The sequence below is a fragment of the Macrotis lagotis genome, chromosome X (genome assembly GCF_037893015.1).
Source record: "Macrotis lagotis isolate mMagLag1 chromosome X, bilby.v1.9.chrom.fasta, whole genome shotgun sequence".
Classification (NCBI taxonomy): domain Eukaryota; kingdom Metazoa; phylum Chordata; class Mammalia; order Peramelemorphia; family Peramelidae; genus Macrotis; species Macrotis lagotis.
In genome coordinates, this window is record NC_133666.1 from 31,611,297 (window position 1) to 31,625,962 (window position 14,666).

Below are 14,666 nucleotides of genomic sequence, written 5' to 3' on the forward strand. Positions count from 1 at the left end.
TAGAGCACCTTTCCACCCCTGCAATTCAGTTATTTTGTGAACCATCCTTAACTGTTAACCCTGATTCAGTTTTTTAAAAAATGTATCATTATTTTTGTATTCTCCCTAATCTAAAAGGCCCAAGGCAGATTTCAGTTCAACAAAAGGGGAAAATATCCTAACAATCCGTACTAATCCAAAGCAAAAGAGACTGCCTTTACAGGTAGTGAGTTCTCTGTCCTTAGAGGTATTCAAGCAGAGGATTTCTACTTAGATATAGGTTGGACCAGGTAATTTTCCAAGTGTAAAATTTTAATGATTGTGTGTTAAGAAACACATTGGATAGAGGGCAGAACTGGTCAGGTAAACTTCAGTCAAAATTCTGTCTGAGACATTTATTTGACTAGATGACCTGTGGCAAGTTGGTTGACTTCTCTCAATCTCATTTTCCTCATACGCGAAATGGGAATAATAATAGACAACCAGGGCAGTTGTGAGGATCAAATGAAGTAATGTGTATAAAAGGTTTTGTAAAGCTTAAAGTATAATATAATTGCTGGTTATGGTTGATGTCATCATTATTATTGATTCTAGAACAATAAGGCATGTCACATTTTTCACTGACTTTATTTCTAGCCAATAAGAAAGAAGTTAATCAATGTTCTACTTGGTAATTTATTAGAGGAAGCATAGTCCAGGGGGAAAGTCCACAGGATTTGGAGTCCAAAAACCTGGGTTTCAATCCTGCTTTCATCATTTTTATGACTTTGGGCAAGCCACTGAACATCCCTTCTGTGACTTAGTTTCCTAATCTGTAAAATGATGATTGAACTGGATGACCTCTAAGGTCCCTTTTAACTTCAAATCTAGGATCCTATGAATTTTAATGTCAGCCATTCTGGGTTTGTTGCCTAATTCCCCTTCCTGAAGACCCCAGTGCCCAAATCTTCCCTACTTGGCCACTAGGTTTTTATTTCTGCCTCTGCCCTGGCCATCACAGGATTTGAGTTCATTATGGCTTAGTAAGGAGGCAGACCAACCTAGAACAAATAAGATTCAACTTCAGTTCAGGTCCTAATTTGGTCTTTTTTCTGAGGTGAAGTCTGAGCCATGATATCATAAAACTAATTCAATCAGCATAGGAAATACTTGCAAGCTCATCCTCTGATTAGGAGAGGATGTCAAATCCCCAAACGCCTCATAAAATATTTTAAAGAGTACCTGGCAGATCCTTAGATCTTGTTTAAACATGGGGAGTCTTTTCATCCACAAGGAAGTCCCTAAAACTGACTAAGAAATGATGTGTCTATGAAAGCAAAGCTTCCCAAACTAACAAAATCAGTAAAGTATTTAAGTTTTTGCCTGAATGTTTCAAAAAGAGACTTCATTCATGCTAGGTTCTATTTCCTCCAGAAGCGGACTCATGTACAGCGTGTATTCTGGGATTTTAAGAAGAATGGTGACTATGGCAGGCAACATTTAATTCCTCTAACTTCCCTTGGGAGAAATTTGTTTCTTGGATCTTTTATTGGCTTGGTCTTTAGGAATAATGTTATGGGGAAAGACAGGAGAAGAGGAGGAGTCATATAAAACTGTGACCTCCTTTCCATTTCCCACCTGTGCTCAACTACATGCAGGAGGAATTTCCTCTGCCACCCAGAAAACTTTGGGGCTACCTTCTCTTGCCTTTTATTGGTATATATATACTGAGAGAATGCAAAAGAATCTCACTATTAAGATGAGCAAAATATAATTAAAAGTGCTAAATTTCTTATTAAACAATAAAAGGAACCACAAATCATTTAATAACCTTAGAGGTTGAGTATAAAAGGCAGTTCAGTTAAGTGTACAGAATCTTGACCTTTGAGTCAGAAGTCCTGGCTCTGGGTCACAGAGGTTTACTTATTAGCTATGGGACTTTAGGTAAGTCATTTCACATTTCAGGGCCTCAGTTTCTTCATCTGCAAAATGGGGTATATTGAACCAGATCTTCTCTTAGGCCTTTCTAGTTGTTATATTCTATGGGTCTTATGAAATGTTTGGATGGCCTAATATTTTGGATTTTCATTCTGTTGGTCGTTGGTAGTAGCAGGAGTGACAGGAACTCGAAGGAAAATATAATAATAATGGCAATAATAACAATCATCACCATAGTGGTAATTTTAAGGTTTTCAAATTAATGTTTTCACATTTGATCTTTAAAACAATACTGTGAGTGGCGAACATTATTATTGTCTTCATTTTACTGATGAGGAAATGGAGACCCAAAGAGGTTTAAGTGACTTGTTAGGGTCACAGAGTTAACAAATGTCTAAAACAGAATTTTAACTCCGGTCTTCCTCTGTCCAGGTCCTATCTTCTCTACACACTGCCCTAAATTATTAGTGTGATATGAAGCAATCTAGGGTCAAAGTTCCATGAAAGTAACAGGAAAGGCTCTTTAATTAATACATGGATTTTAAAGCTTCAGAAGGGGGGGGGTGGCTAGGTGGTACAGTAGTTAGCATACTGGCCCTGGAGTCAGGAGGACCTGAATTTAAATCCACTCTCTGACACAATAATTCCCTAGCTGTGTGGCCTTGGGCAAGCCACTTAACTCCATTTGCCTTGCAAAAATCCTTTAAAAAAGCTTCAGAAGTAGCCCAGTCACATGACCCAATGTCCAAAGACTTTTATCTTGATGACTACCACTTTGCTTTCTAATTGGCTGAGAAATATCACATGTTTCCTCCATCCAATCAGGGCACGCTCTGGAGTCAAGAATGCTTGAGTTCAAATCCGACCACAGACAATAATCACCTAGCTGTGTGGCCTTGGGCAAGTCCCTTAACCCTATTGGCCTTGCAAAACAAAAACCTGAAAAAGAAAGGTTCAGAAGAAGCGCAATCACGTGACTGACAGTATAAAAGACTTTTATCTTGACAACTACCACTTTGCTTTCTAATTGGCTGAGAAATATCACATGTTTCCTCCATCCAATCAAAACTCTTCAAGATCGCGAGCTAGTCTGGCTTCTTGCTTCGATCTCAGATCTGTCTGGCTTACGAGGAACTGCAGACGTTCGAGGCCTTTTCAAGTTTAAAAACCTCTGGCCCTGTGATTTTGGTAAATATCCCATGAACTTACATGGGCGAACAGGCAACCTGAGATAGTTTATTAAAAGGCCCACGTCAAATCATCCCTGGATTTACGGAAAAAACTGCAAGAGATGGAGGGAAAAGGAAAGGCAGGGATAGTTCTCTACCTGATTTTCACTCTTCTTTCAACCAAAGCAACAGGTGGGTGACAGGTGTTTTTTTTTTTTTTTTGCAGGGGTGGGGGTTAGGTGGGTAGAGTGGGAGGGTAATTAATTGGTACGTTATGAATTGGATCAAATGGGTTCTTGTATTTGTGAGTGAGTGGGTGGGTGGCAATGACGTGGGGTGAAGGCCATGAGTGGGGAGGCATGAACAGTTTTTAGTCAAGATTTAGACTGTGTGAGCACACCCCCATTCTGGGATGTGGAAGTACTGACACGCAGACCCCCTACAGGGAGGCAGAGGTACTGAGCCTAATAGATGCCGAATACACACTCCGTTTTCACGGAAGCAGACGTACTGACTGCCTCATCTAGTGGTTTTTCCGATGAGTAAAATCAAGATCAGCTGTATTAAATATACACATGAGTGAAATACCTCATCTAAACTATGGAAAATGAGTCTATATAATAAAAAAGTCTACAAACATTCCACTGGTGACAAACAGAGAAATAGCAACAGCCAGGTGCTTATTTTATGTGTTCTACCCAGTTTGTGAGGGATTCTGCAATCTGAGGTGAGGCATAGCTGCATACTGCTTCACCTCAAGTTTTTTTTTCCATATTTGAGGATAAAATACGGAAATTCAGTTGGTTTTGTCTATGAAATGATTGGAATCAGAAAGAAATTACATATATAACAGAGCAGTGAGCAAGTATTATTTATTTTATTTCACCATTATCATTTTTTTTTTTTATTTTTCCTGATATCAGGGGAGGCCCTGCCTCCTCTGACCGCACATCCCTGGTGGGTGGCTGGGGTTTTTCACAATCTGTGAAAGAGCCCTAACTAGCATGTTGCACCATTTTCCCCACCTCTAACTCAATGCCTAGAAGTCTGAGAATGGCTATATGTAAATGCATAGATGGCAATGCCATCTTCTGGTAAGTCACTTTGCTTCCTGAGCCTGTAGAGACTATGGGGTTTCCCTGAAAGGATATGTTCTAGAGGAAATTGCTTATTCTGGAGCTGTTTTCTGAGACACTACTCCATATATGCTCTGGTTCCTTAGATCTACAGGAAGGTAATTTGATTTTGATCATGATTTGTGTCCTTATTATACTTACAAGCACAACTGAGACATTCTCTAGGGGATCAGAGAATCTGGAAAATTCACCTAGGCATCAATCTAGGGCCTTGTAGGGTGAAATTCGTGTTTGGGCTCAAAGAAATTCTATACTCACATAGTTTCCTCTGGCAAGTTCAGCAGGTCCAGTGGCCATTTGCCTTGCTAGTCCTGATGCATCCCCCAAGGGATGCCCAAATGTTCAGCTATGATCCCATAACTCCCTCCCAAACTCCAAGAACCTCTTGTTCCCTTCTACCAGTTGTCTTTCAGACCAGCCTTCCTTCCATCACTTGTATCGGGTAGAGGCATTGCCACTGCTAATTTTAATTCATCCTAGCAAAAGAGAAGTTATGCTATATGCTTAAGTCCCCATAGTCATTTTGCCTTTTCAACTTAATTGGATTTCAGTTTTAAGTTATGCTACTATTTCACCATCCTTCCAGACAAAACCAATCATTAATACTCATTCACTTGGTGTTTGCCCAATGCAAAGCTGAACATTTCTGAGAAAAATGAAATTGCTTTGAAATTCCCTTCTGTGTCCTGCAGATGGACTAGGTGGATGGAATTTATCAGACTGTAAAGTAAACAAAACGGATATCAATTATACAACCTGTCAGTGTAATCATCTTACTCACTCTGGAATCTTAATGGTAAGTTGGCCATGAATCTTTCCCAGAGAGAATTGAGGCGAATGTCATTAAATTGCAAACAACATTTGCATGTAAGCTGAGTCACAGAAGAAAGTTTTGGGTAAGTGAAAGCTGTTGCTTTGGGGTCTCTAAGGCCCTGGGGTAGATCAGACCTAAAGCCCTGGAAAGAAATATTCAAATATGTAGATGGAATGATAAACATGAGATTATTGCTGGAAATGTACTATCCCGGGTCTCAGGTACCCCAAGATAAATTTAGGTCCCCTCTACTGGACTGTGGTTATAGGGGTTCAGGCAGAATCACCACACTTTTTAGTACCCTCCTTACTGTCTTCTATTCTTTTATAAAAATATTTTATTTATTTATTCTTCCAACTACATGCAGAGATAATTTTCAACAACCATTTTTGTAAGGTTCTGAGTTTCACATTTTTCTCCCTCCCTCCTTTCCCTCCTGACAGAAAGCAATCTAATAAAGGTGATATGTGTTTAACTATATTAAATGTATATTCACAGTAATCATCCAACTGCCTCTACTCTTGTTAAAAAAAAAAGTTCCCTATTACTTCCTACTAGCCATTGAATGTATTTTCTAGCTACCATTTCCAGATTAGTATGTCTAACCCATGCCCCTGCCTTAAGCCCTTCCCCATTACATACAAAACAAACTGCAAACTTCCAAGATTGTCAACAATTTGGATAATTCTCTACAAGTTTACAGTTTTCTCCCTCCATCTATATGCTCCACTTTCACTATAGCCCAAATGGACTATTTTCTGTTCTCTGAACATATCCTGTTCTTTCCTCTCATTACATATTTACACCTTAACGCCTTGCACCTGAAATGCTCTCCCCCTTTCACCTTACAGCTGAACTTTCCCTCCATCTCCACATGACCATTCTTTAAACCCCAGATCAAATGTTATGTCTTCTGTGAAGACTCTTTAATATCCATCTATAAAGATAGAGGAGTTGGAATATATAATCTCTAAGGTCCCTTCTAGCTCTGACATTCTGTGATCCCATGGAGCTTTCCTGGAAGTGATACCTCCTTTATTCCTATATTAAGGAGGCATTGTGTTACAGCATAATAGGCACTAAATTAAAGGCAGATGCCTCAGATTTTTCCACCCTGCTTCTGTGACACCACCCCCACCTCTTCATCCCTCCACAGGTGCTTCTGTGACTATTCTTTTATTTCCATGATATATCTATGTGTGTGTGTGTGTGTGTATTATTCATTTGTCTGTTCATATTATTCATCTGTCTGTTCATCCATCCATCCATCCACATACACACATATTGTGTAACCAAGAATTCTTAGCAGGGTAGGAAGGTGAGTCCCTGAACCTAAATTGTTTGCCAGGGGAAGTATTAAGGGGAATGAAAGATGTTTTCAAGACCATAGCTTAAAAAATTATGGATGGTGATGGGCAGAAGTGATTAGTAGCAGACCCCAAGAGCCTTGCATTTTTGGATGCATACAGTATTTGCTACAGGTCTCCTATGTTGAATCTCTAATATGTATATATTCCATTCCTTAGTATTTGTCTACATCTAAGGTGGATGAATTCAACGAACATGCCTTAAGGACCATAACATGTTCTGGATCTGCAATCTCTTCTACTTTTATGGGAATGACAATAGTGATTTACCAAAATTTTCAGTAAGTTGACACAATCTTTTCTCATGTGTAATTCTATATTACTGATATCCTTTACCTACTTGTTATGCACATTTCAAGGGCAGAGAACAAAAGAAGAGGTCTGACCAATTGAAAAATGAAGTGAGCAGGTTTTAAAATGTTAGGACAATTAGGACACCATTTATCAACAATCTGTTTTTGAGTTAAATATAATTGGACCATCCAGAAGTCAGGGGACAGAAGGCAAACAGGGAAAAAATTCAAGAAAATACTTGACCAGTTTCTATAGGGTTAAACTGTCTTTGTTAGATAAAATTTGGGGAAATATCATGGAATGTAGCTGGTGGTTTTGTGTGTTTTGTGGAAGGGGTGAGGGGGTGTCCCTTGTTTAAAAACACTTTTTAAAAATCAAGCAAACATTTATTTCTTCCTCCTATCTCACCCATCGGGGAAAAAACAACCCCAAAACTAAATCCTTTGTAACAAATAGGCATAGTCAAGCAGAACAAATTCCTACATTGGTCTTGAATAAAAATTATATCTCTCAGTCTATACCCTCAGTCATTTACTTCTCAGTCAGGAGGTGTGTAGGTAGTGTTCATTATTAGTCTTTTGGAATCGAGGTTAGTTACTGAACTGATTAGAGTTCTTAAGTCCTTCAGAGTTATTTATCTGGATAATATTATTATTGTATAAATTGTTCTGGTTCTGCTCATTTCACTCTGCATCATTTCATACAAGTGTTCCCAGGTTTCTCTATAACAGTCTGTTTTGTCATTTTTATGGCACAATAGTATTCCATCATATTCATATACCTGATTTTGTTCAACTATTCCCCATTTGATGGAGATGTCCCCTCGGTTTCCACTTCTTTGCCACTACAAAAAGAGCTACTACAATATTTTTGTACAGTTGGTTCCTTTACCTCTTTCTTTAATCTCTTTGGGATTTAGGACTTGTCGTGTTAACACTAGGCCAAAGAGTATGCCCACTTTGGTGACATTGGGGGTCTAGTTTTAAATCACTTTTTAGTATAGATGGAGAGCTTCATAGCTCCATGCTAGTGTGCCTGTTTCCCTGTAGCCCCTCCAACCTTTGTCATTTTTTCCTTTATTTGTCACCTTTGTCAGTGTGAGGTAGTACTTCATTTTCTTTAATTTCCATCTCTTTATTTATTACTAGTGATTTGGAGCATTCTTCATGTGGTTGTTGATAGCTTGGATTTCTTCCTTATAAAACTACTTGTTCCTGTTTTTAGACATTTCTGTTTTAAAGAACAGCTCTTCTTATAAATTTGAATCAATGCATGCATGTATTTGGAATTAGATCTTTATCAGAAAAACTTTCTGAAAAGCTTTTAAATATTTAGCATAGGGGCAGCCAGGTGGCACAGTGGATAGAGCACCGGCCCTGGAGTCAGGAGGATCTGAGTTCAAATCCGGCCTCAGACATTTAAAAATTACCTATGTGGTCTTGGGCAAGCCACTTAACCCTATTGCCTTGCAAAAACAAGCAAAAAAATAAATGTTTAGCGTGGTTTAGACCCAACTTTAGGTAAGGATAGAAGTAGGGATAGGCCTCAATACTCCAGAGAATTTAACAGTGATAATAGCTAGCATTTTTATAGCATTTTAATGTTTGCAAAGTACTTTACAAATATTATCTCATAACAACCCTAGGAGGTAGGTGCTGTTATTATTCCTCCTTTACTGATGAGAAAACTGAGACAAACACAGGTAAAGTGAGTTGCGCAGTCACATAACTAGTAAATGTCTAAGACCACATTTGAAGTCAGGTCTTCCTGATTCCAGATCTAATGCCAACTATGGGTCCCCTGTAATCTTTTAAACAGTTGTCTAGTGGATAGAGCACCGGCCCTGGAGTCAGGAGGACCTGAGTTCAAATCTGACCTCGGACACTTAATAACTACCTAGCTGTGTGGCCTTGGGGAAGCCACTTAACCCCAATGCCTTGCAAAAATAACTAAAAACAAACAAACAAACAAACAAAAAACCCAAATAAACAGTTGTCTAACCCTCTTACCAACAGGGTCAAGAGTTCTAGGAGATGCAAGTTGCTATGGCAGATTCAGTTGCTCCCACGACTGACTTAGAGGGATTGGGTGAGGATGGGAGCTCCAGTGTGGGTGAGCTGCTTTGCCTTTGTCCTCTGACTCCAGGGAGACAGACCTTTCCAGCTGTCCTTTGAAGTTAAATACCATTTTACTCCATCCTTTTGTGGTTTTTTGTCACTTCAGAATTCATTTTGAGGCATTATTATTTGTATTATTATCATTTATTTTTAGGTTTTTTGCAAGGCAATGGGGTTAAGTGGCTTCGCCAAGGCCACACAGCTAGGTAGTTATTAAGTGTCCGAGGCCAGATTTGAACTCAGGTCCTCCTGACTCCAGGGCCGGTGCTCTATCCACTGTGCCACCTAGCCGCCCCCTTGAAGCATTATTTTAAAGGTTTTTGGAGAGGAATTTGACAGAGGTCTAGTGAGTCCCTACCTTTATTCCAGTATCTGGGTTCCACCCTCTCTGAAGCAGAATTCTTTATGCTTCACATTAATTTGAAAAGACAGTGATAGCAATCATGGTTTCAAATAAGGTGGTAGTAAAAACAGACCTGATTAAAGGGAATAAGCATGGTAACTATATTATTCTTAATTTTTCAAATTTTTATTTATTTTTTCCAATTACATGCAAAGGTAGTTTTCAGCATTCATCCATTTGCAAGTTTATGAGTTCCACATTTTTCTACCCACCCTCCCTTCCCTCCCCCCTCCCCATGGCAATGGATAATCTGGTAAAAGTTGTATTTGTATAATCAAGTTCTGAAAGAGGAATATTCTTAAAGGATTGTAGGTAATTGGTCCACTTACCAAGGAATTACATGGATAAAAGTACAAACCACTTTTTCTAGAAATAGAGAGATTTAAATCAGTGGAGAGATATGTATTCCTCATGGATGGTCCATACTAATGTGATAAAAATGACTATCATATTCAAATTTATCAACTTTTTCAAAGCCATACAACTTAAACTATCAAAGGGTTGCTTTAGAGAACAAGAAAATAAAATAATAAAATGCAGTTGGAGGAGTAAAAGGTCAAGAATCTTAAGGAAAATAATGGGAGGGAAAGGTGAGAAAGAATGGTACCTAGCATTACCAGATTTCAAACTACACTGTAGAGCAATAACCATCAAAAACTATTTGGAACCAGTTTTAAAAAAATGATGAATGGAATAGATTAGATTGGACAAGGTCCAGAAACAGACATGAGAGCATGTTTGATAGTAATGAGATTAGGATTCACTATTCAGTTGGGAGCTCACTATTCACTGTCCTCAGTTGGGAACACTAGAAAGCAATCTAATGGAAGTTGGGTACAGACAAATATACTATACACCACAAAAAGTTCCAAATGGATGCATGACCTAGATATAAAAGGTCACATAATAGACAAATTAGAAGAGCAGGGAAGGAGACACATTGCTTAACTTTGGATAAAGTAATAGTTATTGCCCACCCAAGGGACAGAAAGAATCACAGAAGATAAAAATCTGATTATATAAAGTTGAAAACTTTTTACACAAACAAAAAAAAAATTAGAAGGAAATAATTAACTAGGAAAAAATCTTTGCAGCAAACTTCTCTGGTAAAGGTCAAATCTGTAGATGTGTGTGTGTGTGGGGGACTCATTTAAATATTTAAGAACAGATAAACAGTCAGAAGATAGGGAAATAATCATCAAAAGAAGAAATTTTTAAAAAATATTTTAACATTTATTTTTATTCTAAATATAACAAACACCAGATATAATTCCCATATACTTGATAGAACAAAATGAAAATGGTACATAAATCTTATTATATGTAGTTTTCTTTTTGAACATATTAAATTCAACAGTAGCTTTCAAAGCTATCCAGCTTTTCTGTTCTTTTCTCTATGCTTGCATATACACACAAAGTTGTTTCAATGATCCATAGTCTTTCTTTCTCTCATTTTCTTTTTTCCCTAACATGTCCCTTCCCCTTTAGGGAAAAGAGAAACAAAGATCTTATACCAGATATGTATAGTAAAGCAAAACAAATTCCCACATTGACTGTATCCAAAAAATGTCCATGACCTCTATGACATTACCTCTTAGTCCTCTAGAATCATGATTGGATATTACATTGATCAGCATTCTTAAGCCTTTCAAAATTGTTTTTATAATTTTATTATATACATTACTCTTCTAGTTTTGCTCATTTCACTCTATCATGTCTATTCACTTATATATGTCTTTCCCATACATTTTCTTATTTTAGGGTATAATAATGTCCCAAATTCTAGAATTTGTTTATATATTCTACAGTAGATCTTTCAGTTTCTCTGAAACTGAACTCTTTTAGTTCAAATTCTTTGCTATTTCAAAAAGAACTACTATTAATAATTACATACACAGGAATCTTTTCCCTTTTTTCTTTGATCTTGGGGCACAGTAGCATTACTAAATAAAGGTTATGCACAGTTTAATGATTTTTGAAGCAAGTTCCAAATGAGCAATCACTTTTGTTATTTTTTAATTTAATATTTATTCTCATTTTGTACAATTAATGTTATTTTTACATTAGTAAAATATTCTTGTTTAAGAGTGAACGAGAGGGGCGGCTAGGTGGCGCAGTGGATAAAGCACTGGCCTTGGAGTCAGGAGTACCTGGGTTCAAATCCGCCCTCAGACACTTAATAATTACCTAGCTGTGCCTTGGGCAAGCCACTTAACCCCATTTGCCTTGCAAGAAAAAAAAAGAGTGAACGAGATACCCCCTCCCCCCATAAATATAGACTTGCTTCAGCGATAAAATAAAGGGGAGAGAAAAAAATTAAAATTAAAAAAAATAATAGTAATAATTATAGGTATGTCCGGGTGGAGCAATGGACGGAGCACCAGCCCTGGAGCCACGAGCACCGGAGCCCACATCTGGCCCCGTACACCCAACAATCACCCAGCTGTGTGATATGCAAGCCACCCGAACCCCACTGCCCTGCAAAAACCAAAAAGAAAAAAGAAAAAAAAGACCCAAAATAAAATAAAATAGTAATAATAGTAGGGGTGGCTGGGTGGTGGACAGAGCATTGGTCCTTGAGCCAGGAGCACCCGGGGCCAAATCCGGCCTCAGACACCCAAGGATCACCCTGCTATGTGGCTCCAGGCAGGCCACCCATCCCCATTTGCCCTGTACCACCCCCAAAATAATAATAATAATAAAAGATGTGCTTGAGTCTTTGCTCCAACATCAACAACTCGGTCGTGTGTGGATCACATTCTTTATGATAAGTCCATCACAAAAATTACTTTCCATATTTTTCCAGTGTTGCCATTGATGATCGCAACTCCCTCCTTTCCGTATTTCTCCACTATCATGTACTATATTTTGTCTCTCCTTTCACTCTGACTCTGCTGTAGGGTAGCTGAGTGGTGCAGCAGACAGATCCCCGGCCCTGGGGCCAAGAGGCCCCGAGCCCCCATACCTCCCCTTAGGCCCAGAATCCACCTGGCCTTGTGATCCTGGACAGGCCATCCAATCCCAGCCCCTTGCAATAAGTAAAAAAGAAAATGTGTTATATCTGACCACTCTCTCCCCATGGTCCATCCTCTCCTCCATCACTCACATCCCCCCCTTCCCCCTGTCCCCCCCTCTCTCCTTCTTATTCCAAATGCCTATACCCCATTGAGTATATATGCTGTTTCCTCTCCTAGCCACCTCGGATAAGAGCGAAGATTCCCTTGTTCCCCCTTGCCTTCCCCCCTTCCATATCATTGCAATAGCTCATTATAATAAAGAGAAATCTTATTATATGAAATATCTTGGCCTGTTCCCCCTCTCCTTTTTCTTTCTCCCATTACATTTCCCTTTTTTGCTATTGACTCCATTTTTACACCATATTTTATCTCGAATTCAGCTTTCTCCTGTGCTTCAACTATAAAAGCTCCCTCTACCTGCTCTATTAACTGAGAAGGTTCGTATGAGTATTATCAGAGTCCCTTTTCTATACAGGAATACATGCAGTTCATCATCATTAAGTCCCTCATATTTTCCCCCTCTCCTCCAAACTCCATGCTTCACCTGAATCCTGTATCTGAAGATCAAACCTTCTGTTCAGCTCTGGCCATTCCAACAGGAACATTTGAAATTCCCCTGGTTCATTGAAAGTCCATCTTTTTCACTGGAAGAGGACATTCAGCCTTGCTGGGTAGTTGATTCTCGGTTGCATTCTAAGCTCTTTTGCCTTCCGGTATATTATATTCCAAGCCCTACCAGCTTCCAATGTAGCTGCTGCTAAGTCCTGTGTGATCCTGACTGCAGCTCCACAATATTTGAATTGTGTCCTTCTGGCTGCTTGTAATATTTTCTCTTTGACTTGGGAGTTCTGGAACTTGGCTATGATATTCCTAGGGGTTGGATTTTTGGGATCTCTTTCTGGGGGGGGTGGATCGGTGGATTCTCTCCATTTCTATTTTGCCCTCTGCTTCTAGGATATCAGGGCAATTTTCCTGTAGTAATTCTTTGAAAATGATGTCAAGGTTCTTTTCCTGATCATGACTTTCAGGTATTCCAATAATTTTTAAATTATCTTTCCCTACTCTGTTTTCCATATCAGTTGTTTTTTCAATGAGATATTTCACATTTTCTTCTAATTTTTCATTTTTTTTGGTTTTGAAGTATTGATTCCTGATTTATGGAAAATTCATCAATCTCCCTGAATTCTATTCTTTGTCTGAAGGATTTGTTCTCCTCAGAGAGTTTTCTTATCTCTTTTTCCATCTGGCCCATTCTGATTTTTAAAGCATTCTTCTCCTAAATAACTTTTTGAACTGTTTTATCCATTTGACCTAAGCTGGTTTTTAGCATGCTATTTTCTTCAGCATTTTTTTGGATTTCCTTGTCTAGGCTGCTGACTTCATTTTCATGTTTTTCCTGCATCTCTCTCATTTCTTTTCCCAGTTTTTCTTCTAACTCCCTCATTTGATTTTCAAAGTCTTTTTTAATCTCTGTCATAGCATGAGCCCAATTTCTGTTTTTCTTGGAGTCTTTAGATGCAGGAGCTTGTGCTTCCTCATCTTCAGACTGAGTATTTTGATCCTTCTTGGGCTCATTTGCAAAATATTTCTCAATTGTGTTCCTCTTTTTTCTCTGCTTGCTCATTTTTCCCAGCCTGCGCCTGTTTTTGGGGGTGCTTCCTGAGCTTTTCGGACACTCCCACAAGGGTCTCAGTGTGTGAGGCTCTGTCCTCCCTCCTGGTCTGTGAATGACCATATGCGCCCCCCTCTGCCACGGGGCTGAGGTGGAGGGGGGGCCCTGCTGCTCTTCCGGGGGGGCCTAGACTGCAATCAGGATCTGAATGTGGTCAGAGCCCCTGAGTCCTGTTCCAGGGGCAGAGGACAGAGCTTGGCAGTCTCTCTCTTTTCACTCCCCTCCCTCAGTTCAATGGACTCATGCCCTGGGGGCACCTGCTTACGGGCTCCGCCTGCTTCTGTTTCCTGGATCTGGAATGCAGTGACCAGGCAGCTTGCTGTGTGCCCTGATGGCTGGGCTCCACGTGCTCGCTCTGGCAGAGGTCCCCCGCTGGTCCCCCACTTTGTGCCCTGTGCTCCCCGGGGCTCAGGTCAGGAAACTCCCACGCTGCTGGGAGCAGCGACTTCCAGCGCCCTGGGGCTGCCTTCAGGAGGCTGAAGTTCTTTCACTCTGGCGGGCCACCCTTCTGGCGGGCCGCCCCTCTGACCCTGGGGAGCAGAGCCTTTCTGCTCTTTTCCAGGTTACCTTGAGTAGGAGCACTGCCTCACTGGGTCCCTCTGTGGGTTCTGCCTCTCGAAAATTTAGTTAAAGTCCTTAGTTTCAAAGATATATGAGAGAGCTCCTAGGATACCCTCCACTCTTGTCGACATCTTGGCTCCGACCCCCAAAAGAAGAAAATTAAAGTTATTAGTCACCATATTGGAAAAAAATTTCAACTCACTAATACTAAGAGAAATGC

At 39.6% G+C, this 14,666-nt stretch overlaps 1 protein-coding gene across 3 annotated transcripts in view; it reads left to right on the forward strand.

The window, feature by feature from the left end:
- ADGRG4 (adhesion G protein-coupled receptor G4) overlaps positions 1–14,666 on the forward strand; it is a 68,047-nt gene that overhangs the window by 38,618 nt on the left and 14,763 nt on the right. For all 3 annotated transcript variants that reach the window (XM_074201077.1, XM_074201079.1, XM_074201078.1), the window contains exons 4-6: positions 2,722–3,257; positions 4,894–4,997; positions 6,542–6,663. In XM_074201077.1, the coding sequence (XP_074057178.1) occupies positions 3,188–3,257; positions 4,894–4,997; positions 6,542–6,663 (296 nt within the window). In that variant the 5' untranslated portion in view covers positions 2,722–3,187. The remainder of the gene's footprint in view (positions 1–2,721; positions 3,258–4,893; positions 4,998–6,541; positions 6,664–14,666) is intronic.